Source organism: Grus americana, chromosome 5, assembly GCF_028858705.1.
Source record: "Grus americana isolate bGruAme1 chromosome 5, bGruAme1.mat, whole genome shotgun sequence".
Lineage (NCBI taxonomy): Eukaryota > Metazoa > Chordata > Aves > Gruiformes > Gruidae > Grus > Grus americana.
The window spans coordinates 29,109,717-29,136,845 of NC_072856.1; the positions used below are offsets into that span (position 1 = coordinate 29,109,717).

General features: G+C 43.4%; 2 protein-coding genes across 4 annotated transcripts in view; one reads left to right on the forward strand and one right to left on the reverse strand.

The window, feature by feature from the left end:
• Window positions 1-10,396, forward strand: part of ITPKA (inositol-trisphosphate 3-kinase A) — a 40,297-nt gene extending 29,901 nt beyond the window's left edge. Inside the window, exons 5-7 of one of the 2 annotated variants that reach the window (XM_054827481.1) lie at window positions 4,042-4,143; window positions 5,205-5,276; window positions 6,171-10,396. In XM_054827481.1, coding sequence (XP_054683456.1) covers window positions 4,042-4,143; window positions 5,205-5,276; window positions 6,171-6,374 — 378 coding nt within the window. In that variant the 3' untranslated portion in view covers window positions 6,375-10,396. The remainder of the gene's footprint in view (window positions 1-4,041; window positions 4,144-5,204; window positions 5,277-6,170) is intronic. The other variant, XM_054827479.1, reaches the window with a different exon arrangement.
• A 448-nt stretch (window positions 10,397-10,844) lies between these two features.
• Window positions 10,845-27,129, reverse strand: part of LTK (leukocyte receptor tyrosine kinase) — a 108,360-nt gene continuing 92,075 nt past the window's right edge. For both annotated transcript variants that reach the window (XM_054828571.1, XM_054828572.1), the window contains 6 exons: window positions 25,571-25,668; window positions 22,832-22,924; window positions 22,144-22,245; window positions 17,561-17,695; window positions 17,117-17,207; window positions 10,845-16,378 (listed from right to left, as the gene is read on the reverse strand). In XM_054828571.1, coding sequence (XP_054684546.1) covers window positions 15,602-16,378; window positions 17,117-17,207; window positions 17,561-17,695; window positions 22,144-22,245; window positions 22,832-22,924; window positions 25,571-25,668 — 1,296 coding nt within the window. In that variant the 3' untranslated portion in view covers window positions 10,845-15,601. The remainder of the gene's footprint in view (window positions 16,379-17,116; window positions 17,208-17,560; window positions 17,696-22,143; window positions 22,246-22,831; window positions 22,925-25,570; window positions 25,669-27,129) is intronic.

Genomic DNA, 27,129 nt, shown 5'->3' on the forward strand with positions numbered 1-27,129 from the left:
GTTCTTGATAGATAAGTTTGTGCCCCTGTACTATTCCTAGGATACTACCTTACAGTCACAGAAGAACCTTGGCAATTTTCTTTCCTAAACATTAATTCTTTGTATTTGTTGTGCCTCGTAGCAATGTCAGATACCTACCCAGAAACCCATTAGGACTTACTCTCAGAATATCAGCCACCTGACTCAGTGACTTGAATGTTAACACTTGCAGGAATCCAGAAGTGTGCTTTCTGCTTGCATAGGCCTGTCACCGCTAGTCTTAAACTAGTTTGCTTGGGTTTGATAGTGGTGTGCCTGTACCAGCACAGAGCATGGTGAGGGCTGCCCAAACCCACCCGCACCCTGGGTGAGTACTTGTTACCTGAAGCCCATGACGGGACAGCTATGAAGAAGTTAGCATGGGTTACTCTGTGTGATTTCAGGATGTTCCCAGAGCACATAGATTTAATTTAGATATGTTAAGACCTTGTAAATTATAATCTGGATTAGTTTTGCTTCTATTTTGTAGCTCAAGCACATAGGAAGAAGAAAGGGATAAAAGAGGATGATGCTGACAACACCCCTTTCTTCTCTGATTCCCTGTGTTGTCTTGTCCCTTCCTCGTTCACGGATTCTCCTGCTGTGATACAGGAGCTAGGGCTTCCAGCTCATGCTGTGCTGGCCCCTTGTACGCTGTGCCACCCACTCCTGGCTGTTAGACACAGGCATCCTCATGCAGGAGCTGTCTTGGTGGTAGATGATCTGGCTCCAGTCCAGCCAAGACACTTTCTGTCTTACCCTTTAGCCATCTAATGATGTTATCAAGATACCTGTTTTATTCCTAAACCACTTAGGTCTTTGGATGCTCAGTGTAATGGAATCAGAAACCCAGATGATCTCAAGACCTTTTACATATGTTCTCAGAAAGACAGTTGGTCAGTGTAGAAGACTTACAGATTCATGTTGAGTCCTGGAGAGTGACTAAGCTAAGGGAGCACAGGGGAGCTCCAGTAAAACCTCCTGGCTTGTTTATGGTTCGGCTGATTATCAGAGGTGGGTATGAGCAGTATGGCACACAGACTCGTGGTATTTCCCTCCACTGAGACAGTGCTGTGACTGTGCAAAACAGGACACAAATACTTAATCTTTTATTAAGCACAGGAAATGCTTTGAAGCACTCCAGTACATTACCTTTTCCTCTGTCTCACTGTGCTGTTATGAGGGATGTAGGTATCATTCTCTTATTTTTTTTTACATGGAGAAATGGTGAAAGAAGTGAGTGTTCAAGTAATACAGCCAGTCCGTACTCTTCACACTGTTTCACTGTAGCTGAACTGTACATCCAGTTCTCTATATTTGCAGAGGAGCAAAGCCGTGCTGCAGAGATCCCCATTTTGAGAGGAGAGCCTATAAGGATCAGTGGTGCCAGCTAGTGGTTGATGGGAAAAAGGGGTTGTTCTCCCTGATTATGCTGATAATTCCTGGAGTTACCTGAGCAGATATGTTGGGTTTGGTCATTCAGAAATATTCCTGCCCTGTGGCTGCTGGAGTAAGAAGCAGAAACAAGGAAACTGAAATCATAGAAGCCCTTCTGTGGAGTGGCTGCCAATAAATGAGATCTGATTCACCATATGCACTCCTTCATCTGTGGGGTGCCTTTTCTCTTTAGGTTGATCCATCTCTTTTCCTTGCCTTGGTTCCGTATCTCTGACATCAGTACAGGTTCATTTATGGGATTTGTCCCTCTTCCTCTTACCAAAAATAGTTCGAACTGGCACCTGACGCTGTCTCTTGTGCCTGCCAGATTCAGAATGCAGGTTTCCTCTCTAGAAGGGGCTGTCTGAAGGCTAGGAATCACCAACGTTGTCTCTACTACACTAAGCTAATAGTTTTGCAGAGCAGAGATGGATGGGGCTGAGAATCAGGAATTCTGGCTTCCCATTGAATCTCTGTACAGTTTGGGAAGTTACTTCTTCCTTTGGTACCATTCCTTTAGCTATAGATCAGAGATAGCCATTTTCCCAGGAGGACCTCAGATTTGATTCATAAATCTTTGTGAATTCATTTACGCCACAATCTTAACCCAGAGCCCTTTAAGGGAAGTCTGCAGAGGAATCTGAGCAAGACCACACAGGTTAAGATAGGTAGCACTGTTTTATGGAGCTGCCAAACCTGCCCTCCTGCTAGCTGTGTCACTGTCACATCTAGTGAGAAGCGCTGAAAGCGGCACACTAGCTGCACTGTGCAAGGTACTGCTCTGCTGTGCAGGAATGTATGTATGACTTCAAGGAGCGAGTCAGGTAGGTGCCTCCTGGAGATGAGGTACATCCAGAGTTGTTGCAAGGACCTGGTATAGAATATGAGAAATGGTGCCATTCAAAATCTGGATGTTGTTTACAGCAAATAAGGATAGGCAGCAGTTACGTTTCCTGCCAACCACTGCAAAGGAACAAAATCATGAAAGTGTTTTTAAACAACAGGGAAGCAAGCAGCTAGTCTGTCCATATAAAAAAGGATGAAAAGGGAAAATGCAGCAGCTAATTCAGACTTTGGTCTAGGATTTGGGGCACAGAGGGAAACTATTTTTAAAACAACCTTACTCCAGTGAAGAGGTACGAGACATCAGACTAAATTCCAAATTTCTATGTGCTGTTGAGTATTATCATGCATGAGATCAGATGGCTCCTAACTTTTACTGCCTACCTGCTGAACTTCTCTTACATAACTTAAACATCTCATCAGGCTGACATGCCACACTTGTATCTGGCCCACAGCCTTGGAATAAAATTCTGTTTATTCTGCTGCTAGAAAGTCTGGTAGGTGGGAGGCTGTTCTGCATGGCTTTGCCATTCAGTCAGTTCATTCTCTTGCATGATAAATCTGGAAATTTAGCATTATCAGATTTTTTTCATGTATATACTAGGGGCCGAGTTCTGCTGTGGAGTAAATAGTGTTTCACCTGCTGAGACTGGAGCTGAATTTACCTAGTTTTGGTGCACTGAATTTTAACACGTAGGAAGGAACAAAGTTTGATGAGCTGTTGATTTATAATGGAAATGAGGGATTTCATTAGACTGATACAATGAGAGGAATACAGTTTGATAATCTTGCAGGTTTTTAGTGGATACAGGCTACCAACTGCAATAATTGCTATATTCTACATGCATCTCCTAAAAACTCATATTTGTGTCTCTTAAAGCAACAGGGATGTTCTTGGAGAAACGCATATTCATATATCTATGTTGACAGATATCTCCGATTCAAGCACTGCTCTTACTTGTAGCTCCACAAGCACAAACTGGTCACTACCTGCACATAAAAAGACTTGTTTTTTCAGTAGCAGGATGCTTCTGTACTGAGCCGTACAGCTAGCACAAAAATACCCTGAATTTCTCCAGGACCCAGTTGGATACAAGCACGTCCGTGCTGTCATTTGCCAAAAGTCACACACCTGCTTTGTCACTGCTAGCGTTTGTGTCACTGCTACCTTTGCAAATCCCAAGTTGTTCTTGTCTGCAACTAACTTTCCGTTCTGTGACTCCTGGGTCGCATTAATGTGCAAAGGTATATTGGGAACTGAGTCTTAACCACAATTCTTTGATTTCCCTGTTGAAAAACAAAAACAAAACAAAACCAAACAAAAAGGACTAGTAAAATTGGGTTTGAAAATGTCTCCTTACACCCCCAGCAGGGTTTGACTACACCAAGCTAGATGAGAGAACAACCAAAGAGGTCACTGTGGTTTGCCCCATTGAACTTTGCACTGCTAGTATTGGCATGTGAGAGAACCCTCCTGCAGGCTGGTAATATGATGAGTTGTTTTGTTTTGTTTTTTTAACTGCACTCAACAGGAAATGAAGTGCCATTTAAAGTTATCCAATCAGCTTTTCTGTCTTTTCTCCTCCACTTCTTTCTTGGTTTATCTGCTCTCTTCCTGTTCACCTACTCGCTTTCATCTGCTTAGCAAGAGCTGAGCTGTTGATGGTTCAAGAGGATTGACTGATGAGGGGAATGATACGCGTGTACTATAAATTGTCTCTATCTTTGTGCATTTTTGTGCAGAAGGCGGATGGAACATGTAACACAAACTTCAAAACTACGAAGACACAGGAGCAAGTTCTACAGGTTTTTGTGGAATTCATTGAGGGCAACACAACTATTCTGGTGAGTCTGAACTCTTCAGGTTCACTGATCTTGGACCCAAGATCTGGTACAAGAAAAATTAAACTACCAAGGAAGAAAGTGGTTTCAACTTCTAGTCCCTCTCAGCAGATGGAGTGGACATGGGGACTTGGTGGGCTGTGAGAAGTAGTTGGCTGAGACCAGTTCTGTCAGCTCTTGCCATGAGTTCACCCCAAGTTCCTCATGCTAGCAAAATGTCAGTCAAGCTAACTTGTGGCTTGCTGTCAGCTTTGACCATGGGTGTTAGATGCATCAGAGGGATGATGATGTCTAAGCAAGGATTGTGTTGGCAGGAAAACTTGTGATTTGGGAATTCAGCCTGGAGAGGAAAAAAAACAGAGCATGGGGGCAGGAAGCGAGATTCGTGGCTGGCTGTGCTGCTATGTGTGAGACTTGCCTCAAAGAGTAATTCCTGTATGCTACTTCACGGGTAGCATAGCAGGCATGTAGTAGATGGCATAACATGTCTCGTCTTTGGAACTTCAAAGGATGCCACAGTGTTTTGATGCAGTGTAGAAGCCATTATGAAGGCAGATTAGCCCTCCAGGAGGAAGAGGCTTGGGAGCACAGGGCAGCATTAAAAATGTTTACTAGAACTTTATGCATTAGGCCTTGGGTTTTTTTATTCCTGGCCCCCCCTCCCCCCATCACATGGTTGGAGTTCCTTGTCTCTCAACACAATTTCATTCTCTATTCATTGTGGAAAATGGAAAGATTTTTAATTGCCTGAAACTTTTTTCTCTTTATTAGAAAGAAAAAAAAAAAGGATGCTGAAAGTCTCAGTGCATCCAAAGCAAGACAGATAAGTATGCTTGGTGTAACACATGCAACCGAGGAACTCCAGTCTGTTCCTTCACTATGAAAGCCTGTTGAAGTGTATTTTCAGATTGACTTTCAAATGAACCTGTTGTTTTGAAGGATCTCTAGCCTAAAATTAACATGATTTCTTTATTATATTGACTCTTGTAAACTTGAGTATCTTCATTCATTCTTTACTTAAATGTTTATGGGTTGTTTGGTTTTTTTTTCTTCTCTTCCTCCAGAAAAAATACCTCAAGCGTCTGCAGGAAATTCATATCATTCTTGAATCCTCAGACTTCTTCAAGCGACATGAGGTGAGCAGTGCGTGTAATGCTGTCGATGTGCTTTGCTGATTCATTTGGTCATTCAGGTGTACTTTAGAATAGCTTGCTGTATTAGTAGAAAGGAGTTTGTAGTAGAAGAAAACTAAGATATGTTAACAACATAGATACCACAAAGCCTCCGTCACAATGATACAGAAGATTAAACCAGTAGAGGAATAATAAATCCTCCCATCTTTATAACATTCCAGCTCTGGGCCACTGCAGGGAATGGTTTATTAGTACCAGTTTCCTGTGGTTTCTCTAATCTTGGTGTGTTCCAGGGGGAATCTTTACAGAGGAATGGTACTGTGGAAGCTTGCATTTGGTACAGTAGTGTTCAGCTGTAGTTTGACAATGAAGGCTTTATTAGTTATACTGGATTTATGTTGAAATACTATATAATTCTGCTCTACGTGTTCTCCTTGTATGCTTTGCTGTGGAGAAGGCATCATTAGTATTGTAAACTCTGCTTGTTACAGCTCAGGATTTTGAGATCAGATGTTTTATTTTACCTAGTTGATTTCCCCTTGTCACTAGAGGCATTTTTGTAAATCATGTGTCATGGTCTTTCTTTGAAAGTAGTCACTGGGTTTTTGCTGAATTGCTCAAATTGAGACCTGCTGCCAAGTGAGCTGGAGAATTGCTTTTCTGCCCTTTGTCTACTGGGTCCCTCTTCCCATCTGCATGCCCATTTAGACGTTACTGATTGATGTGGTTATGCAAATGGGGCATGTAAATTGTCAGTGTCTAAGTGCAGCGCAAAAGTCTGTTGAGTCACAGGTGAGAAGGTCATCTGGGGAGGTCATCTTCTTAGTGGGAAGCGTTAAGTGATGGGGGAGAGCTAAAGATGTGTTTTTAACCACATCATCTCAATCTGTCTTCCAGGTCGTTGGAAGTTCACTACTTTTTGTACATGATGGCAGTGGGAATGCCAATGTGTGGCTGATCGATTTTGGAAAGACCACCCTTCTCCCTGATGGGCAGACACTGGATCACAGGATCCCCTGGCAAGAAGGCAACAGGGAGGATGGGTACTTATTGGGATTGGACAATTTGATTGGCATCTTGGAAAGCATCACTGAAAGATGAGTTGAGAATGGCACAAAACTTGCAGGGCTGCTCTGTAACTTTCTGCTCTACTGGGATCACTCAGTTAGAAGGAAACCTTTAACTCTCTCTGAACTCCTGAGGTCATCAGTGCAGAGGGAGCTGCATCCAGAACCCAGCAGTTAGTGATCAAAATGACTTTGCATCAGCCCTCTATGAACCTAACTAACTCCAGATTGGTCTGTATTGCACCAGCCCAACTTCAGACTGGTCCTCAGAGAATGAAGATCTCCATACTCAGGAATCACACCAGCATGAGTCAAGAGGTCTGTGTGGTAAACCAGAATGATTCTGATTTCTGGCAAACAGATGGGACTCCGAATTACCTCTTAGTGAACCAGAGCAAGTCCCTGGCGATTCAGGGTAGGAATAGCAATTGTTCAGGGAAATGCGTAGTTTTGAAACCAGCAAGAGTGGTTTTATTCCCCCTAATTCCAAGTCTCCTTGCTCCTGTGTACACTAAAGGTTGGACCAACAACTTCTGCTGCATCGTTACAGTGTGCGCAAGGTGGAAATGGATGATAATCACAAGATACCTGGAGCAAAGGGAGACAGCAGTTTGTAGTGGCTGGATGTGGCAACTGCTGTTGACCGTTCCTCCTCTTCCCTACCCTAGCCTTGATTCACTTCTATCCGAGAACAGCCTTTGCTTTTTATGTAGCCTCTCAGGAGATTACAAAAACTCTAGGGAGAGAATAGCAGCCTATTGTCTCCAAAAACATTTGACTTTCAGACTGGGTGAGCTGTTGGAAAAGTGCCTAGCTTGGCAAGTTTGGCCTCTTGCAGCTGAACTGCAGTTTTGAAAATCAGTAATGACTTTTTCACACACAGACCAGGGAACTAAGGGGTTTTTTCAAGGCTTGTTTATTTTTAAAGATAAAACTCCTACACACGTGCACGCACATGCATGCGCTAGTAGCCAGCAACCAATGTGATCTCTGAAGATCATGGTTTGACTGTCTCCTAATGCACATGACTTCTTGGCCATGTTCCTGTTCCCAAATACAATGCTGCCACTTAAGTGTATAGGCTAGCGCAGCGATCAGGAAGGTAATGTTTCTGTATTCACAGAATTACACTAATGATGAGATAATTCCCAGGCATCCTTCCTCCAAGGTATCAGCTGTTAACTCAGGGCAGTTTGGGGGAAGGAATGTCCATATATCACATCCCCTAGTCCCTATCTGGAATCGCAGGGCCAGCTGTGGTTCATCTTTTGCTGTGGCCCACGCACAGCCACAGAAAATTCACAGTGTTTAGGTTAAAATCAAGAAAGACTGAAGTCATTTCTTGTAATGGCTTCACATACCTTCTCTGTTCGTTGCCTCTAGTCACTTGAACAGTTCTTTAAATACTAGCAGTATATATACTATCGGTATTCACATGTTCACTCACATTCCAGGTTTTAACATGAATAATGTGATGATACAGTTTTCAAAATGAGGACAAGACTTATAGTACTATTTGATTGTTAATCGCCTTTCAATATCTAAAGCTAGTAATGCACATTGATCAGAAATTGCTGTCTTTTGCTGGTGTCTTGTGCTCAGGAGAGATTCTGAGCACTTTAGGGTATATGAAGGTGACTTCATGCTTTGGGAAACTGCTATTTCAGTAATAATCATGATCATGAGCAAAAAAAGACTGTGGGGTCCAGATCTGGAACAAAATCTATCTATAACATTTGTGATTAGAATTGAAGAGCCTAAAATAATTTCTAAAAGGAGTTACTTTAGATAACACACTACTGTGCTAAGAGATCAGTCAGATTTAATGACTTTTTCATCACCTCTAAACAAAACAGCAGTATTAAAAATTCAAGCTCAGTTGTCACCTAAAAGGTAGACAACATAGAGTGGGTATTCTGTAGGAATTAATGATGCATGGAAACATTTCATCCTAAAACATAACTTGTTTGAAACTGGTAATTATTTTCGCAGTTCACTGCAAATGCAGACCTCTATGGCCTCCTAGAGTCCCTCTCACTTTTATTTTCATGACAGTATGTAAATGAATTTTTCACTTAGATGTTTCAGAGGGTTTACACTTTTTTTTTTTTAAGTGACAGGGAGCCTTCAATAGAGAGCACACATATTATCATTCCAGATACCTCCTAACCTTTGAATTGCTATGAGATGACAAATTAATCTGTGGTGAGTTTCACACAATTAAAAAAAAAAAAGTCTTCCTCCTTTCCTGCAGCCAACAGGTAAGCCATTGGTTAGCAGGGCTTAAGGAGAATAGGAAGTAAATAGGTCTTACAGGGGAGGACTTTAATAACAATACCTTTTCTATGAGATTGCAATTGCCTGCAGTCCTACCATAATAAAAAAAATAATAGAAAAGTTAGAAATTATAGAATTAATTAGTGGTTTGCCTAATTAATCTTCAGACTTAGATTTCTTTCTTCTATTATCATGTGTGTGAATCTTTTGCACCGGTGTAACTTATTTTCTAGAGGGAAGATTTAGAGGGTGAAAGTTGATGCTTAAATGTCAGTTGAGAATTTGAGACAAACTTTTAGAATGACTGTCCAGTTCTAAAGGAGAACTAGAAGCAATGTGGTACCAGTAGCTTAAAAAAATCAACTGCTGCTAGCACCTGGATGGTTTGCAGTATGTGATCTTGGTGGGGGGAAACATGGAGAATGATCCATTCCTCTGCAGTAGCTGAAAAGGTCAGGGAAAAAAGAAAACCTCTGCTATAGCAGACCCTGGTCTGGAAACTTGTTCTAGATGATAAATAGTTCTAGCAAGTTAGTTTTGAAATGGCCCTAAGGGATTAGAAGGGAAGAAGCCACAATCTGCTGCTGCTGTTATGGGAAAGGAGAAAGGAGGCAGCTTTTCACTAGCAAACTGCACCTGTAGGACTGCAACTAAGTCCCGGAGCCCGAAGGGGCTGGAGGCTATGAGCTTATGAGCAAACTACCACAGGGTAAGTTTGATACCTTGTTTCACATTGGCCGGCCCAGAGCCCTGTCTGGGTACACTCGTGAGTGTGAGGAAGCAGTGTACCCTTACACTATGGGGTGAGTTGCCTTGAATAAGCTTTTTTACCAGAGGGGCAACATGCTGCCTGTGCACAGGCATGTAACATAGAAGAGCTGATGCATGATAACCACAGTACTTGTTCACATACAAGACCAGAATGTAGTTCTTTAATGCCTCCGCTGAGATATTGCCTCACTCTGGAGACACCAAGAGCACGTGTGTTTCCACAGCATGGTAAGATATGCTGGCCCAGAGGCACTGTGGTGCTGAACAGCTAACCTCTCACTTAGGCACCAAGGTCTTTAACTCACTAGTTAGATGCAGCAATGCTTACTGCTGTAGCTGCTGCATTCTGGTGTGACTCTAGCAGTAGGACCTCTCTCCCTCAACTTTGTCAGTGACTTGGTTTTTTTTTTGGCCTTGGACAACTGTCCTAGGCCTCAGTTTTGTTCCCATTTTACAGATGGGAGTAGCACCTATTTACCTCACAGGAATTGTGTGAGGCTGTCCTTCATTATTGCTTGCAAGATGCTGTGAGATTCTTTGGAGGAAGGTGCAATATAGAAAGAAATGCGCAAAGAAATACATTGGCTAAGTTTAAAAACTATGGATGTTGAGGCCCCACAAGGATATAAATTTGGATGAGATTTAACCAAAGTGGTAGAAATTAAATCCCTCTTAATTTTACATGGGGGGAAATTCACTTAACATCTCATCCAGTTCCTATTATAGGGAAAGATTTCAATGGGAGTTGGACCAAACCCTTAAGTATCTCAGAGGGCTCTTGCTATTTTTTTTTGTATTGCTGTTGTTATTATTTGTTATTCTTAAGGTACTGAGATCAAATGGCCTGTATCATCCACAGTGCATCCGTTCTGAACACTACAATGCAATGCTGACCATGGTCACTTTTGACATTGACTGTATTGGCTGAGTGTTTGTTACTCTGAAGTGTGTATGCTACTAAATAAATGAGACTGAAGGAAAAAAGACATCCAGTGTGGTTTGATCACGGGGCAGTAATATCTTTTGTTCAAGAATTTCTTTAGAGAAGGGACAAAAATTATTTATTTCAGTGTTTCTTGTGCTTTTAGGCTTTAGCATCTAATATTTCCTAAAACAAACCCAGTTCTAAGACATATAGAAGCTAACATTGGTTCCAAAACCCATTAGTTACAGTTCCTTTAGAACCTGATCCGCACAAAGCTTGACAGCTTCCTTTGAGGTGAGCTCTGTCTCAAAAGTCTCAGTTCACAGCCTACAGTGTATCAAAAATTGTGCATCCAAAGGCACTTGGCAGACTCAGAGCAGTTAACTGTTCCATGGGGCAGTTTTGTGCGGCTGCGGGGAACAAGCCACTCAACCCTTCAGGACTGGCAACACTTCTCAGTAAGAGAGAGTGTCCTCTTAACCTGTGTGCAAAGAGTGTTTAGCAGAGAGGGAAACAAATAGCCACCATTAGTGTCTCTTTATTTTGTGTTGCAAATATAGAAGTATACACTTGTCCAGCTTTAAATTGCATAGAAGCAGGTGTGTCATCTACTTATGTACAGTAGTTACCCAGAAAGGTAGGTTGGCAAGAAGTGCTGCCGTGGTCAGAGGTAATGACAAATCAAAACCAGCACAACTAAATGAAAAAGTCACATGACGAGATGGGAAGACGTTAGTGATGTCATGCCTAAGGTCTCTGCATCAGACTGAAAAGGGTAGGCAGCCAGGAGGAGGGCGAGCAAGGCCATGTCTATGGAGAAACTGTCTCACAGAGCTCTGCTTGCGCGAGGGTCTGAGGAAGCGTGGTCCCTGGCTGACACAGCTGTGGAGATGCAAATACAGTGGGGACAACCGTACTCCCAGCAGTAGTGTTTTCTTCTCTTTTGGGTAAGTAGAGGGGACGTGTTGGAGATGGAATAAGTTACACTTACAAAAGCCTGTAAATATTTCATTAGACTTGCAAAGCTTCCTTAGTGCACACCTTCCTGTTGGCAAATTAGTGGAGAACTTACCTCAGGAAAAGAGTTGATATGAGGGGGACACCTTAAATCTATGCAGTTAAAATTCTGTTTCTTTAAAGGGAAAAATGAAGATACAAAACTCTTGAGGAGAGAGAAGAGAACAAAGAAATCACAAGCAAGAATATCAACAAATGTAAAAAGAAATCAGAGAAAGACAAACTGAAATTTGCATTATTGTTTCATCTTTTGTTATTCTGTCCCCTCCTTAAAATATAGGTATGGGGTTGTATGAAGCAACATAAAGTACTAATGCTGAGCCCAGAAGGAAAAAAAAAAAAAAAATAAACCCAAACCCAACAACTATATACACACAAAGGTAAAACCAAGTTGGTAACATGTTAAAAGACAGACACCCATCACAAAGAGCAATTTATAATAATCTTATAAATGGCTGATTTTGCAGTGGGCAAGGGTTGGAAGACTTTTCATGTAGATTACAGGACTGAATTCATCCCTGATCTCCAGCTCATGTCATTCCTTTAGGAAACAAAACCAGTTTTTGGCTTTCAGTTGCCAAAGTAATCTAATTTTTGACACTATGGGTTCAACTCATTGATTATGCACTAAAAATGTCTCCTTTAAAGAACAGTTTGAAGCAAGTGATATTTTGAAATGGTGGCAATTGAGCACCATGAAATCTGTGATTGAATGACAGTAAGTTTCAGTCTCAGAATTGTAGGACTGAAGGTTGTGGTGTATGTCATTGCGGTTGTTATTTTTCTTTTTAGATAATACAGTTTGGACAGCATGTAGCATTTCGGCATCACAACAGGAGCTTTAATTCCTCCAGGATATTAATTAAAAATTCATTATCTGTGAGAGTTTTACAAAAGCAGCTAAGAGATCAGATATGCGCAGAAAAACTGTTACAGGTCAAAGATTCATGGCAGCTGTGCTGACAGAAGATCATTTACCTTTAGTTCTATTTGAGGGAGTTAAGAGCTTATATAAAATTTAGGTTGCTAATGCAGATTCTTTTAAAATTCCTGGCTCTTTCTTTTAGTGCCCATTTGGTATGCACAGCTCCACGCTCTGTCTTGTTACAAGACACTGCATCTGGCTCAGTACCTCCCTGTGCTACATGCTGTTGTAAACCAGCAAAGTATGTCTAGGAAATAAATGATCACTACATGCTCACTCTACTCTTATAGTTGCCCTTCCACACCCCGCTGTTGGCCACTTGTCGAGATAACATACTGGGCAGGATGGAGTTTTATGCTGGCTCAGTGCAGCTTCATCTATGCTCTTCCTGTAAATAAGTCCCTTGATGCAGCTATTGAGTAAAAAACAGGTATTTGTCCAAAGTTCTGGACTGAAGAACTTGCATTTTATTTATGAAATGAAGGTATAGCTGCAGCCAAGCCTGCCTATGGCATTGGTGATAGAACTGTGCTCGTCTCTTACTTCACTTCTCAATGACTTACCTAGTTTTATCACTATTGGCCCTTCTAAATTCGTGAATTAAGTTGAAGCAAGTGCTGCGTATGGGGAAAACAGTGGTAGCTCAAGCTGGGCAAGCACATGGAGAGCAGGGATTCTACCTGCTCCTTGCTGGAATCTTAGGGTACTGTACCATCATTTCCATGTGAAAATATGAAAAACTGTCTTGTGCCTGCTTTATAAAATCTGCAGGAAGGTGGAATAGTTAACTGCCCATGACTTTTGAACAAGTCCATGTTTCACACCTCACCACCAATTTCCCACCCATGCTGATGGCTAAGGAGAATTGAAAGCAAAATGGTAATGGGCCTGCAACAGCACGGTCATAACCACCAGTGCTCTGCTCAACAAGGGTTGGAAAGCTACCTGGAGCCACGTCCACTGCAGCTGAACTAGGATCACTGTCCTCTGCTGTGCCCTTACCAGATGTGCGGGAAGGGGCTGAGCTGCTGATGCCCGGTCACAACTGTTGGAGACTTTGATAGCTCACCTCCGGGAAAAAAACTACTAACGCATAAACCATAAGACTAACATAAGCCTAAAAGTAAGGATGTTGAAGATGAGCTGGTGTTATTCTAATTACTGAGAGTAGATGTATTTATCCTTGACTAGCATGTTCCAAAGGTGGCCAGCCTGAAACATGACCAAAATAAGTGTTAGCCTCTGCAAGAGGAAAGAATGAGAAAATTTCCTGCTAACTGGGTAGCAGCTCCTGGATGTAAGATAGGACAGACAATGAGCTAAACTTCAGAGAAGCCAGAGAGCTAAAGCAAAGGTGAAATGGAAGGAAGGGCATGAAGCGAGGGCAACCATCTCCCTTGGTCACTCAGCCCATCAGTCCCCACACCGCTCCTGGAATTTGCCCACACACAGAGGAACTGCTGTGTTCTGACCACCTGTCATTTCCCAACATGGATTTGGAATTATTTCCATACCATACGGGTCATTGCTGAAAGGTGCCCATCATCACCACTCTGGTTTGGAATTGACGGTATATAAAACTATTCATCCTAAAGCCAAAGGCCTAAACCTACAGGAAGTTTGGAACAGATAGATACAAAGTCAGACCAACAAAGCATAAACCTGGGCTGAAGACGGATTTCACTCAGGATGGATTCAAACTCTTCACTCTGTGCTTTTCTGCACCACATCTCAGTAGTGTCCATCCCTGAATGATGCAGAGGACAGGAACTCTGTGTTGTCAAAGCAAACCCTCTCCTGCCAGCCCACACCTTCAGATTGTACGTGCAGTTGATCGCTAAGCATGAAGCTTGTACCAGAGCACCTCTTCCCTCAGAAAGGAACCAGACAGTGTCTGTGACAGACATCTCACCGTACAACTTGATTGACATGAAGGCAGCATGTAATTTGCCACTGTAGGTAGGCAGTGCAACATTCAGGAATGGGACAAGGACAAAAAGCTTCCGAGACTGTTCAAGCTTAATCCAAATTATTTACTTTTTCAGCCTCCTTATTTTGCAGGCTTTAATCATTAAACATCAGTTTAGACCCTAAGCAACAGAGGAAAGCCTTAGAAATGAGCTGTCTTCAAAACAAACAACTACCTTTACCAGCAAGTCTGTACGCTTGGAAGGTGAGAAGAAATGATGACCTGCTTGAGTGTGTGAAGGCAAGTCATGATTTTAGCTTTCGCAAATGGTTGAGCTATTCTACATTTTTGTGTAAAGGGCACACTGTAAGGTAGTGTTTGTATTAAGTTCCCCTTCACTCTGCCCCTCCCTCGCATTGCTTCCTTTCTACCTCAGAGGAGTGGGTAGTAAAACCAAGAACTCCAGTGTGCCAAATGCTAGACAGTTACCCGAGAACCTCAGCTTAATGCTTACGAATGTAGCACAGGAAATTACTGTTGAATATCAAAGTACTTACAAAAATGAAGTTCATTCCAAGTAAAGTCCATTAAAAGGTAAAGACAGTCCATTTCTCATCACCCCATGCAGCTCACCCTTTCTTGGAAAACCACCTGCCCCTTCCACGCCAGGAGCTGCGAGGAAAGAAACATCATGAGGCAAGCAGCACATTTCCTTCACTATTCAAAGGGATACTATCAGCTGCACCAACTTTTTTTTTTTTTCAATAAATTTGTTTTCCTCTTCATTGCTTGTTTTCAAAGCACATGCTCAGAGGAGCCTGGATTTTTTTTTTTTTTTTTTTTTTAATCCTTCCTACTGGTTCAAATTTGAGCAGTAGCTTCATTTTTATGTTTTTCTGCAGGGTCTGCTAATAAAACAGATGCAAATGTGGCTGCTATTTATTTACTTCCCTTACAGTGCATGAGCATCATTAGTAAGTAATCAGGACTGTAAAAAGCTCTCAGGAATATAACAGCCTTTGCAAGTTGGTTGATGCTGGCACAGGATGCGTTTTTGGTTTCTTCAGTGAGAAAGAAACGCAACCTGTGTTAGTCAGTATTTCCATCCAAATGCTGCAGTTGGATGGTAGGTCCATTTCTTTTCACCTGAGCAGATTGAGGAGGAGTCCTTTCAGTAAGTATTGTTTTCTGAATCAGAGCAGCAATGCCATTGTTCTCCACCACTAAGCTGGTTCAGTGGAACACATTTGATGGACAGAGATAGAAATGCAACTGTCTTTAATGATCTGGGGATCCAGCTGATAGAAGGAGGAAGCAGAACATTGCTGATGTTGAAACATCACCCATCTGAAGGAACTTAAATGGAGGAAGTAAGTGAAATAGGAAGCAGTCCTTCCAGACACCCACATTCCCTGATCTTAGGAAGAACTGTTTCTGTTATACTGGAGTAACACTCAGGTCATCTGACAAAGACAGACCAGAGTCCCTCTCTCTTGATGTTTTCTCTGTTTTATAAAAAGGCTTTTCATCTCTACGCAGACTGGAGCTCCTTAGCACAGCTGCTCTGACCTCTGCCAAAGCTAATGGCTGGTGGTCAGTGCTATAGCACAGGTCATCATAAGCATAATTTACATTGCCGCAGGGGAAAGTCTGGAGTTTCACCAGTTCAATCCCACCGATATCCAGGTGAGGGCAGTTGCTTCGACTTGGAGATGCTGGAGATGCTCGAGAGCTAGGAGAAGAACTGCAATTCCCATCAAAGCCCGAATCTTCCCGCTCTGGAGTTGCTTTGAGCTTGGAGCTGGGGCTGAAGTGACAGATGTTCTCTAGCACCCATGATCCATAGGTGGGGTTCCAAAGATTTTTCGTTTTGTTTTTAAGTCTGTGGGCTGGTGGATTGCTGAGCTCCAGCTTCTGGTTTGAGGTCTGCTGGAACCAGGACCCACTGTTGAAATCGCTGAGGCATGGCAGGCTGGGCCCTCGAGCAGTCCGGCTGCTCAGGTTCTCCACCAGTAACTCTTGTGGACATTGTACAAGTTTGTGCCCAGCATGGCGGGAGTCCAGTGTTTTAGGTGTCGTCTGAGGTGTGAGAGAAGGGCTTACTAACAGGGGCACTATGCCACTGGAAATGTTTGGGCGCATGACTGTACCCCCTTCATCCTCTGGTGCAGGGCCACACTCCATGGGCAGCTCAGTGTTGATCACATCGGGGTCCTGAAAGGAGAGACAAGGACCTGTTACACCCTGCACATCTCCACAGTGACTGTCACACCTGCATTTTACAAGAAATAGCTATGAGAGCAAAAAAGCTTTTGGCAGAGGCTGACATCAGGTTTGGGCATTAGTCCTGCACGTTGTACAAGGTGCTATGTGCCATCTGGATAGCGCATACTGTTAGGACTTGCAAAATGCTCTCTCAATTTTCGTGCTTCCTTTGAGCAGAGGCTGTGCTTTATTGAAATCGGTGGCTAAGCTGGGGGTCGCTAGTATATAATTTCTCCGTTGCGAGGTTGGATCCAGGCCTGTAGCTGTAAAATGCTACCAGGTGGTGAACTCACCGTGCCATCTCATTCCCCACTCTCCCCACTCCACACCAATTCAGCTGTGGCTTTTGAGCAACATTAGGCAAGGTCAGAAAGCGATTCTAAATACCTTTCTATCACAACATGAAGGACATTTTGCTACTGAACAAGTTGAGAGCTGAAAGCATCCACTTGTACAGGAATAGTATAATCTCATTTTGGTTGGGCTGCAAATGGGAGAGTCAGGAGGGATACTGGAAAACTCAAATGAAAAGAGCAGTTGAGCCAACAGCACTACCACAATTGGGAAAGTAATTAGATTGGGCTGTCAGGACTGTCCACTTGTTCTGTGCATTAAAGCTAGTGCCTTTGGATAGCTGGCATTCCAAGGATTATCATCCGCCTGGATACCAAAGACATGCAAACATACCTGTGTGCAATACTTGATTCTTTCCAGGATGGTGGAGAAGTTTGGCCGATACTCTGGGCTGTGCTGCCAACACTGTGTCATGATCCGGTACCTTAAAATAATTAAAAAAAAAAAAAAATTTTTATCAAGAAAGATAAGTATGTAAAATGGGTTTCAATGTAAAGTGATCATGGGTCCAGAGGAACCGCACTCAGTACATCGCCTGAAGAAGGAGACACGTGTCATTTCTGCATCCTTGGATCCTGAGCCATTAGGGGACTACTACTTAAAGAAATCCCACAGTGCTCTAAGCTGTATACAAGAGGCAGTGGCTCAAAGGACATTCAGTAATGCCCACATAACACGGGGCAATCACCAGTCCCTGACTAGAGGCAGCTGGTTGCCTTTGCCTAACCTGTTTGATACCTACCCTCCCTTGGCTTGTGCAAGTAAGGAAATACTTACACTGGCCCTGGACAGTTTTTCGGTGGATCCATTCTTCCTCCACTAGTGACAAATTCCAGCACTTCCTGATTGGTTTTGCAAGGGTAGGGCATGTAGCCTAGGGAGAAAATCTCCCAAAGCAGCACACCAAAGGACCTGTGTCAGAAAGCAGCCAACAATACCAATTAGGTTCCATTTGTGCTCTACAGACCTGGCACAAAGCTGTGTAGGTGACACCACAGCAACACCCTTTCAAAGCTGTAGGCCAACCACAGTAATGTGCAATTAGCATGATTATGAGTCCACTGATATAAAAAAAAAACCAAACCCAACCAAACCCATCAATCCAAACCTTTGCTTGAGCTCCAAAACTAGCTTTGCAGAGGTTTCAAAATATTTGAACAAATCTGAAGTTGTTCTTTCTGCTGCATTTGTTATTTCTAGAGCAGGAAATGCCAGACCACCTTTTGCTATGTATGGTCTAACTGAAAAGAACTGTTAGTTCTGGCACGGAGATTCCTACCTTATTTGGGAAGACTCAAGATGTTTGAATCAGTGTTTGGGAACAGGATGCTCAAGAATAAAATCAGGTAAGAGACATGCAGCAAAACTGAAAGGCAGCAGCATTTATTTTTTGTCGTGATACGGTTGTTCTCCTTTTTTACATCCATGGGTCAGTTAGGCAGTGTCACTGAAAATAATGTATGACTTAGACCTGGGGATGCAAGAGGGTTCTGCCAGGCTTTAAACTAAAGCTGCTGGGGGAGGGGAACCTCAATTCATCCCACTCCTACCAGTTTGATGCCAGTGCCAGCAGTAGATGCCCAGCGCTGGGAGAAGGACCGCAGGTCAGCAGGAGAGCACCTGAGGTGCAGCACAAAGGAATTCCAGCCGCTCCAGCCAGCTTCATCGGGGCCCAACTTAAATGCATCTATGTAAACACACGTAGCATGGGGAACAAACAAGAGGAGCTGGAGACGTGCGTATGCCTGCGAGGCTGTGATCTCATTGGCATCACAGAGACGTGGTGGAATGGCTCATATCACTGGAGTGTTGGGATGGAAGGATACAGGCTCTTTGGGAAGGACAGGCAGGGGAGACGAGGAGGGGGTGTCACCCTCTGTGTCAGTGACCAGCTGGAATGGATGGAACTCCACCTGGGGATGGATGAGGAGCCAACTGAGAGCTTATAGATAAAGATTAAAGGGAGGGCAGGGACAGGGCACACTATAGTGGGGGGTCTGCTACAGGCCACCCGACCAGGGAGACCAAGCAGATGTGGCCCTCTATAGACAGATAGGAGCTTCACATTCATAAGCCGTGATCCTCATGGGGGACTTCACCCACCCCGACAGCTGTTGGAGAGACAACACAGCAGGGCATAAGCAATCCATGAGATTCCTGGAATGCATTGACGATAACTTCCTTCTCCAAGTGATGGTGGAGCCAACGAGGAGAGGTGCCATGCTGGACCTTCTTCTCACCAACAAGGAAGGGCTGGTGGGGAATGTGAAGCTCAAGGGCAGCCTTGGCTGCAGTGACCATGAAATGGTGGAGTTCAAGATCCTCAGGGCAGCAAGGAAGGTGCACAGCAAGCTCACTACCCTGAACTTCAGGAGAGCAGACTCTGGCCTGTTCAGGGACCTGCTTGGTAGAATGCCATGGGGAAAAAGCCCTGGAAGGAACAGGGGCCCAAGACCGCTGGCTAGTATTGAAGGATCACCTCCTCCAAGCTCAGAAGCGATGCATCCCAACAAAGAAGTAGTCAGGCAAAAAACACCCGGAGGCCTACATGGATGAAGAAGGAGCTCCTAGGCAAACTCAAGTGCAAAAAGGAAGCCTACAGAGGGTGGAAGCCAGGGCAAGTAGCCTGGGAGGAATACAGAGAAACTGTCCAAGCAGCCAGGGATCAGGTTAGGAAAGCTAAAGCCCTGATAGAATTAAATCTAGCCAGGAACATCAAGGGCAACCAGAAAAGATTCTGTAGGTACATCAGTGATAAAAGGAAGACTAGGGAAAATGTGGGTCCTCTCCAGAAGGAAATGGAGACCTGGTTACCCAGGACAGGGAGAAGGCCGAGGTACTCAATGACTTTTTTGCCTCAGCCTTCACCAGCAAGTGCTCTAGCCACATCGCCCAGGTCACAGAAGGCAAAGGCAGGGACTGGGAGAATGAAGAACTGCCCACTGTAGCAGAAGATCAGGTTTGAGACCATCTAAGGAACCTGAAGGTGCACAAGTCTGTGTGGACCTGCTGAGATGCATTCACAGAGCCTGAGGCAACTGTCGGGTGAAATTGCTAAGCCACTATCCATCATATTTGAGAAGTCGTGGCAGTGCAGTGAAGTTCCCACTGACTGGAAAAGGGGAAACATAACCCCCATTTTTAAAAAGGGAAAAAAGGAAGACCTGGGGAACTACAGGCCGGTCAGTCTCACCTCTGTGCCTGGCAAGATCATGGAGCAGATCCTCCTGGAAACTATGCTAAGGCATGTGGATAATAAGGAGGTGATTGGTGACAGCCAGCATGGTTCGCTAAGGGCAAATTGTGCCTGACAAGTTTGGTGGCTTCTGTGATGGGGTTACAGCATTGCTGCATAAGGGAAGAACAACTGATGATGTCACCTACCTGGACTTATGCAAAACATTTGACACTGTTCCACATGACATCCTTGTCTCTAAATTGGAGAGACATGGATTTGACAGATGGACCACTCGGTGGATAAGGAATTGGCTGGATGGTCAATGGTGCAATGTCCAAGTAGAGACCAGTGATGAGTGGCGTTCCTCAGGGGCTGGTACTGGGACCGGCACTAACATCTTTGTTGGTGACATGGACAGCACCCTCAGCAAGTTTGCTGACGGCACCAAGCTGTGTGGTGCAGTCGACACGCTGGAGGGAAGGGATGCTATCCAGAGGGCCCTTGACAGGCTGGAGAGGTGGGCCCATGCAAATCTCATAAAGTTCAACAAGGCCAAATGCAAGGTCCTGCACATGGGTCAGGGCAATCCCAAGCCCAACTACAGGGTGGGCAGAGAATGGATTGAGAGCAGCCCTGAGGAGAAGGGCTTGGGGGTGTTGGTGGATGAGAAGCTCAACATGAGCCAGCAATGTGCACTCACAGCCCAGAAAGCCAACCGTATCCTGGGCTGCATCAAAAGAACCAAGGGAGGTGATTCTGCCCCTCTACTCTGCTCTCGTGAGACCCCACCTGGAGTACTGCATCCAGCTCTGGGGGCTCCAGGATAAGAAGGACATGGACCTGTTGGAGCGAGTCCAAAGGAGGGCCACGAAGGTGATCAGAGGGCTGGAGCACCTCTCCTATGAGGACAGGCTGAGAGAGTTGGGGTTGTTCAGCCTGGAGAAGAGAAGGCTCCGGGGAAACCTTCTAGCAGCCTTCCAGTACCTGAAAGGGGTCCTACAGGAAAGCTGGAGAGGGACTGGTTACAAGGGCATGTAGCAATAGAACAAGGGGTGATGGCCTTAAGTTGAAGGAGGGGAGATTTAGATTAGCTAATAGGAAGAAATTCTTTACTGTGAGGGTGGTGAGGCACTGGAACAGGTTGCCCAGAGAGGTTGTGGATGCCCCCTCCCTGGAAGTGCTCAAGGCCAGGTTGGATGGGGCTCTGGGCAACCTGCTCTAGTGGAGGGTGTCCCTGCCCATGGCAGGGGGGTTGGAACTAGATGATCTTTAAGGTCCCTTCCAACCCAAACCATTCTATGATTCTGTGATTCTATGACTTCAGCAGTGTCAGAATTTTAAAAGTCACTATTTGCTGCAAAGGTAGAAGAAATTTCCAGTACACGCATGTTACTTATAATAGCCTACAGGAACTGTAGCATTTTCCTTCAAAATACTTAGTGCTGGCTGCTCACAGTTAAGCGCTGATAAGCAATCCCTTGTCTTCCGGCATCACTAACAACTTCAGGAAACTGGGTCAGTGTGGCATTTAAGGAAATGTCTCCGTACAGTATATTGAAGACTCTACTGTACAGGGAGAGAGGCGTTCTTAAGCAACTGGAAAGCTTCCATTCCTCAGCACCTGTGCATGAATGTGCTACTGTTGAGGGGGTGCTTATTTTAAAGAACGATCAAATTACATGAAGGATCAGTATATAAATATTGTTTCCTCAGCAACCATCAAGGACTTCTGATTAAATCTGCTGTCATTTTATATACAACAGAAAAAAATCATACAAAAGTGTACAGAGAGAGTAATTTACAAGCCATATAAGCAGGCCTTGTCACTGACAGAAACTGAGGGGTAGATACTGAGGGTTGAGGAAGATTCTGATAGTATTTGGATTTTTAACAGACTACTTTGGAATCTAAACTTCTTTCTCTTTTCACTTCTTTATTGCCTTTATATGATACTCTGCATTTATGTATAGCAAATATTATCTCCATTTACATTAGATTTTTTTAATTCTTATTTGGAATTCTTTAGCCATGCTTTTACTGACTGCAGAGGGAAGACTTATATTTTTCTCGAAAATTCTGACATTTTTTTAAGGTTCCTGCTGACCAGACATTTTTTTCTTGAGTAGCACATTTCTTGACCCTTATCACTGAGTAGCAGAAGTGATTAAAAGACATTTGTTACCAGGTATCAGTTTTGGAGGTGAAAATGCCCTCTAGAAAAGCTTCTGGTGGCATCCACTTGACAGGAAGCATGGCTCTTCCTCCCTTGCGGTAGTAACTTGCTCTGGGAAACATAAAATGCATGGGGAATATCGCACAGTCTGAAAGGGCTCAGATATATAAAAGATCTTATCACCACAGCAACAGCAGCTGGGGATTGCATGCGGCAATGGGGGCCAAGTGAGAAAAAAGTCATCAACACAAATAACGCATTCAAGCAGTATTTTATACCCTCTTTGCAACTGGGATGAAAACTGAGGATGTTGAAGGTGCACAGATGACATCATCTTTGCTGATGCTTTGCACGGGGTGTTGATGCAGCAAGTCTTCTTGATGCCAGAAACTGAGAATTAGGATGGGTTTGTTTTTTTTTTAAGATTACTTATGATAAAATAGCTAATAAATTTGCCTATGCTTGGTTTAGTGTCCACATGTGTTTGCAGCGCTCCCTGGGGCCCAGTCTGGAATAAACACTGCTGAAGTAGGCATAGATGTGTTAATTTACAGTCTGTTAACTCCAGTTAGTTAACTGGTAATCAAATTCAGACACATAATGGATGGTTCCACTGCTTCAGATTCCATGAGACAGTTCAAACCATTCAAAAAAGATTAGCAAGTTATTCAAAGGACTGAAATGGCCTTTCACTTACCTGTAAATATCCCTGGCCATCCCAAAGTCACCAATCTTGGCTATTCGTCCTGTGCCAGTGCAGGTCAAAAGGCAATTCCTTGCAGCTATATCTCTTTAAAAAAAAAAAAATATTTCTAATTCTAAACTCTTAAGTAGCTAAAGAAATAAAGAAAGAACATTAGACCCAATCCTGCAGGTCTTAGTTGAGTCATTGTTACATAAATGATGAAAAGAGCCTTATTAAAAATAAGAAATAATGCCAGCTACCTTATCTTTTTTATTAACCACAACTGTTAAACTGCATTTACATTATATTTTCTACCCAGTGTTTTCCAAGCATTCCCCACTCCCATCAGCTTTCACTAAGGCAGAAAACAGAGTCAATGCCAGACCAGGGACAGATCCAACCTCTTTTGCTTCAACCACATTATGACAGATTTCTTTCTTGCTCTACTTTTTTTTAAAGAGTGGCATCTCAGCAGTGTCTCCATCAGTTACAGATGTAATGCTATTGAGTAGTCTTAGTAAAATGCCTGAAAAGTCAATGTAAGACCAGATTCGTTAAACTGTTGCTTTGCTGCTTCTGGATATCTCCTGTGGAACCAAGCAAAGCTACAGATGGAAGCAGCCGTTTGCTGGGTGCAGGTTTAGCTTGTGACAAATGGCTGTGATGACTGCGGTGGCCAAGACTGAAGGATTTGTGTTCGCTTTAAATACGCATTCTGAAAAGGAACTCATTAAAAATCATAGCACTGTGGGGGTCCTGTTGACTGCCAAGAAAAATGAGCTCCCTGAACAACTCGTCTGTTTCTTCCCACTGCCAGCCTTGAAAAATCCCTCAGGATTTGGAAGTCAAACTTTCTCTTCCACCATCAGCTGTGACTCCTAGATGACAAATCCTGCCCTTAGTGGCATTTCCACAACCCCACTACACTACCTTTGCCCTTAGGATGCCTGTTATCTGTAATGATAACCTTCTTCCCTTCCCTATTAACTCTAAGTAATACTGACATCACTAACAAATACAAATACAGAACCTGAACAAAATTCCTTCTATACCAATTTCCTGAATTGTTGGCTAAAATAAAATGATTCCATTCCCAGGTTGCTTATACTAAAGATCTAACAGTACAAAAACTGACCCAGAGAGGTTTTTTTAAGAAAGTGATATGCTGCTGTTAAAAGAGTCAAGCACTAGTTTCTTCCATTTCTCTCCTGAAATGGAGATTGGTCTTGAGCAATAACAGCTGGCCTGTCCATGTGTTGTCATAAATGTTAGAAGCTTTATGTGATGACTGCTGGGCTCAGTGACATATGATAAGAAAACCAGGGAACATCCACCTGACAGGAGAAATGAAAATTGGTTTTATAAAACACTTGTGGAGAAAATTTCTGTTGAGTTTCTATTGGACTTCTTGCAGTACAAGAAAAATTGGTCCTTATCATAAATTCAATAGCTCAGGGTAGGTGGAGGTGGATGAAGGATATTACTATTACAGTAAGGATTTTTTAAAAATAATGCTGTAGCGATTAGCTCTGAAGTTTCCAATTAGAATACTGATCACCTCATATATTATTAAGAAATCCAAGAGCCAAAACTTGTTGCACACTCTTACTGCACTTTTTTAATGACAGAAAGCTCAAATCCCTTTTTCAAAGGAATTTATTTATTGTTCCAATATAAAGGAGACTGAAAACTCTCAGATGCTCTAATAATAAAGCCATAACATATCCCATATCTCAGTCTCACAGCTTTTTGCTCTGATTGTTGCTTGCCACTTGTTCCCCTCAGTTTCTCCGGTCTCTACCCACTCTTGCCTGGCTCTGCCTCTTTGTTCTGCGCAATGTCATGCGTACGTACACGTGCTTGCGCGTGTGGGTGAATCAGTTGTCTACTTGCATAACTCCAGGCTGCACGTCGGTTTAGTTAGAGCCTGTGTGACCCTTTTGTGTGCAGGCCTCTCCTCTCCTTTACACACAAGGGCTGAACTCAGCATGGAGTTCATACTCAGGAAGGAATTCAGTTGCACGCTATGCCTGGGAACATTATGAGCTGAAACAGCTCTTAATCAGAAGCAAAGGAGTCCAATATCCCACTGGGAATTTTAAAAGGCTACCTATAATAACCTTTACCTCTTCTATAATATTATGTTCTTATTTGAAGCCTGCCATATCGACATTTTCTTGCTCTACAAAAGAGGAAAAAGAGGTGTGAACAGACAAATATGGGCCCCCCAAGACCACAGAGCAAGTCAGCTGCTGAGCTGGGAAGGAAGCCTCAGAACTGTGGGTTTTCCTCCTATTATCCCTGTTCTACCCTCCTCTAGTCAATGGCCCAAATATCATGGGCTGTCCTGTGCTGATGGGATAGGGAAAACATTGAGTCAAGGTAGGGATATCAGAAGAGAGAAATACCACCCTAGTGTCTTACAAGCTAATACGGAGTGACACTACCATCTAGTGGAGTACGGGGCTAATCTCAAATGCGTCTACACTGTAGGCACCTGAAAATTAACACTTGAAACTGTTCACTGCGAACAGCAGTTTCCTTTTTCCCCAGCAGTGCAAAGAGCAGTGCAGAGCCTAACTCCTACCAAAAAACAGCGGGACCAACCTGGACATGTAAGCACAGGCCTGTATCGGTAGAGGAAATCTCCGTTTCCCTCCCGGGGATTAATGCTGTCTAATCCACTGCAAATAGAAACTGCGTGAGCTTCACGCTCCTAGGGATACATCAAAAGGGACTGTTTCTCCTCACCTGTGGATGAAATGATTCTCTTCCAGATATTTACAGCCGCAGGCAATATCCCTAGCTATGTTCAGCAGGTCCTGCATTGTTAGCGTGGATGGCTGATTCTGGAAAAGGACACACAGAAAATGGTAAGGGAAGAATAGTGGAGCAGAGGAACGTAGTTCAGGCAGGGGATAATCAGAGAGGGCCAGAAGAAGGGAAAGGGAGAGACAAATGTACAGGGTGGGGGAAGGGTTAAACGAGTCAGGAGCAAAGAGGAACACAAGCAGATCAAACTAAAGAGTTGGAAAATGAGTAAACTCTTATTTAAGGCAAAAAACTTTGAGAAGATTTCACTTATAAGCACAATGCATGAATGCAAACTGGCAACAGTTATGGCCTGGCCTGAATAGCCTAGTAAGGGGGGTGGGAGAGAACTGTTCCCTACTGGTGTTGGACTTTGTGAAATCAAAAGACAAGTAGGTTTAAAAGGTGATATGGGAGAGAGAAAAACCCACTCACTTTTAAAGAGTGAGTTAATAAATTAACAACAGAAATTAGCACATGAGCTCAGAGAGAGAGCAAAGATGCACGAGTGCACATTTCTGCACCAGCAGTCAGCATTCATCAACTTATCTGTTCTGGTGGAAGGACAGAGATTACGCTTGGGAGCAGTATGCAAAAAAATGATGCTTTACCACAGCACTCCGGGACCAGTACTAGGCCTTCACTATCTGCACTTCCCAGCTGAGAACAATAAAGAAGACTCTCCAGGAGCCCTGCTTATTTTCATCCCATCGTTTATTTCCCCATAGGGAAATTTCCTTGGTGTTTCTCCAGAAACTTCTGTATTGCTCTCGGGAAGGGTGGGGAGAGATTACTACACTGCTGATCAAAAGCCCAAGAGATATCAAATAAATTGTTCTTTTTAAGGCTGCTTTTGTTTCCGGATGCTGTTATCGCTGCAATTTCTCATGCTTAAACCACATAACATACGCTACAGCCATTGAGCGCTATTTTTATTGGCTAGGCAAATTATTGTACAAAGCTCTTGGACATCTGCCAGGGAGAATGATTATCGTTATAAAGTAGGCATTTCTGGAGAGGGAATGAAGAGCAAGGAGGAGCAATAGAACCACAGACTTCCAGACCTTATCTCTGCTCTGGGATCCCTCAGTCAGAAGACTGTGATGGAAAAGCATTTTCTCTGCAGCCAGGGAAACTTGTGAAATACATTAATGCTGGGGCTAGTTCTGTTTTCGGAAAAGGTATACAGGGACACGTTTTTGAGTACTAAGGGGACGTCAGCTATTGTATTTGCTATCTGCTATCATACTAGCTAACATAGCAGCAGGTTTGTTTTCACGTGACATTCAAAAAATAACTGTTCTTTACATTACAACTATGCATAATATTCAAACAGGAGTATTTATTATTCTCTGCTGCCCACAGACTTTATCTATTCACAGAAATTGTACCACTTCCACTATAAATGCCAAAAATAAAGACATACAAACTCTTCCATCTGGGTGCTGCTATACCACTGTAAGTGTATTTAATGAGTATATTTAGTCCTGTATGAGGAA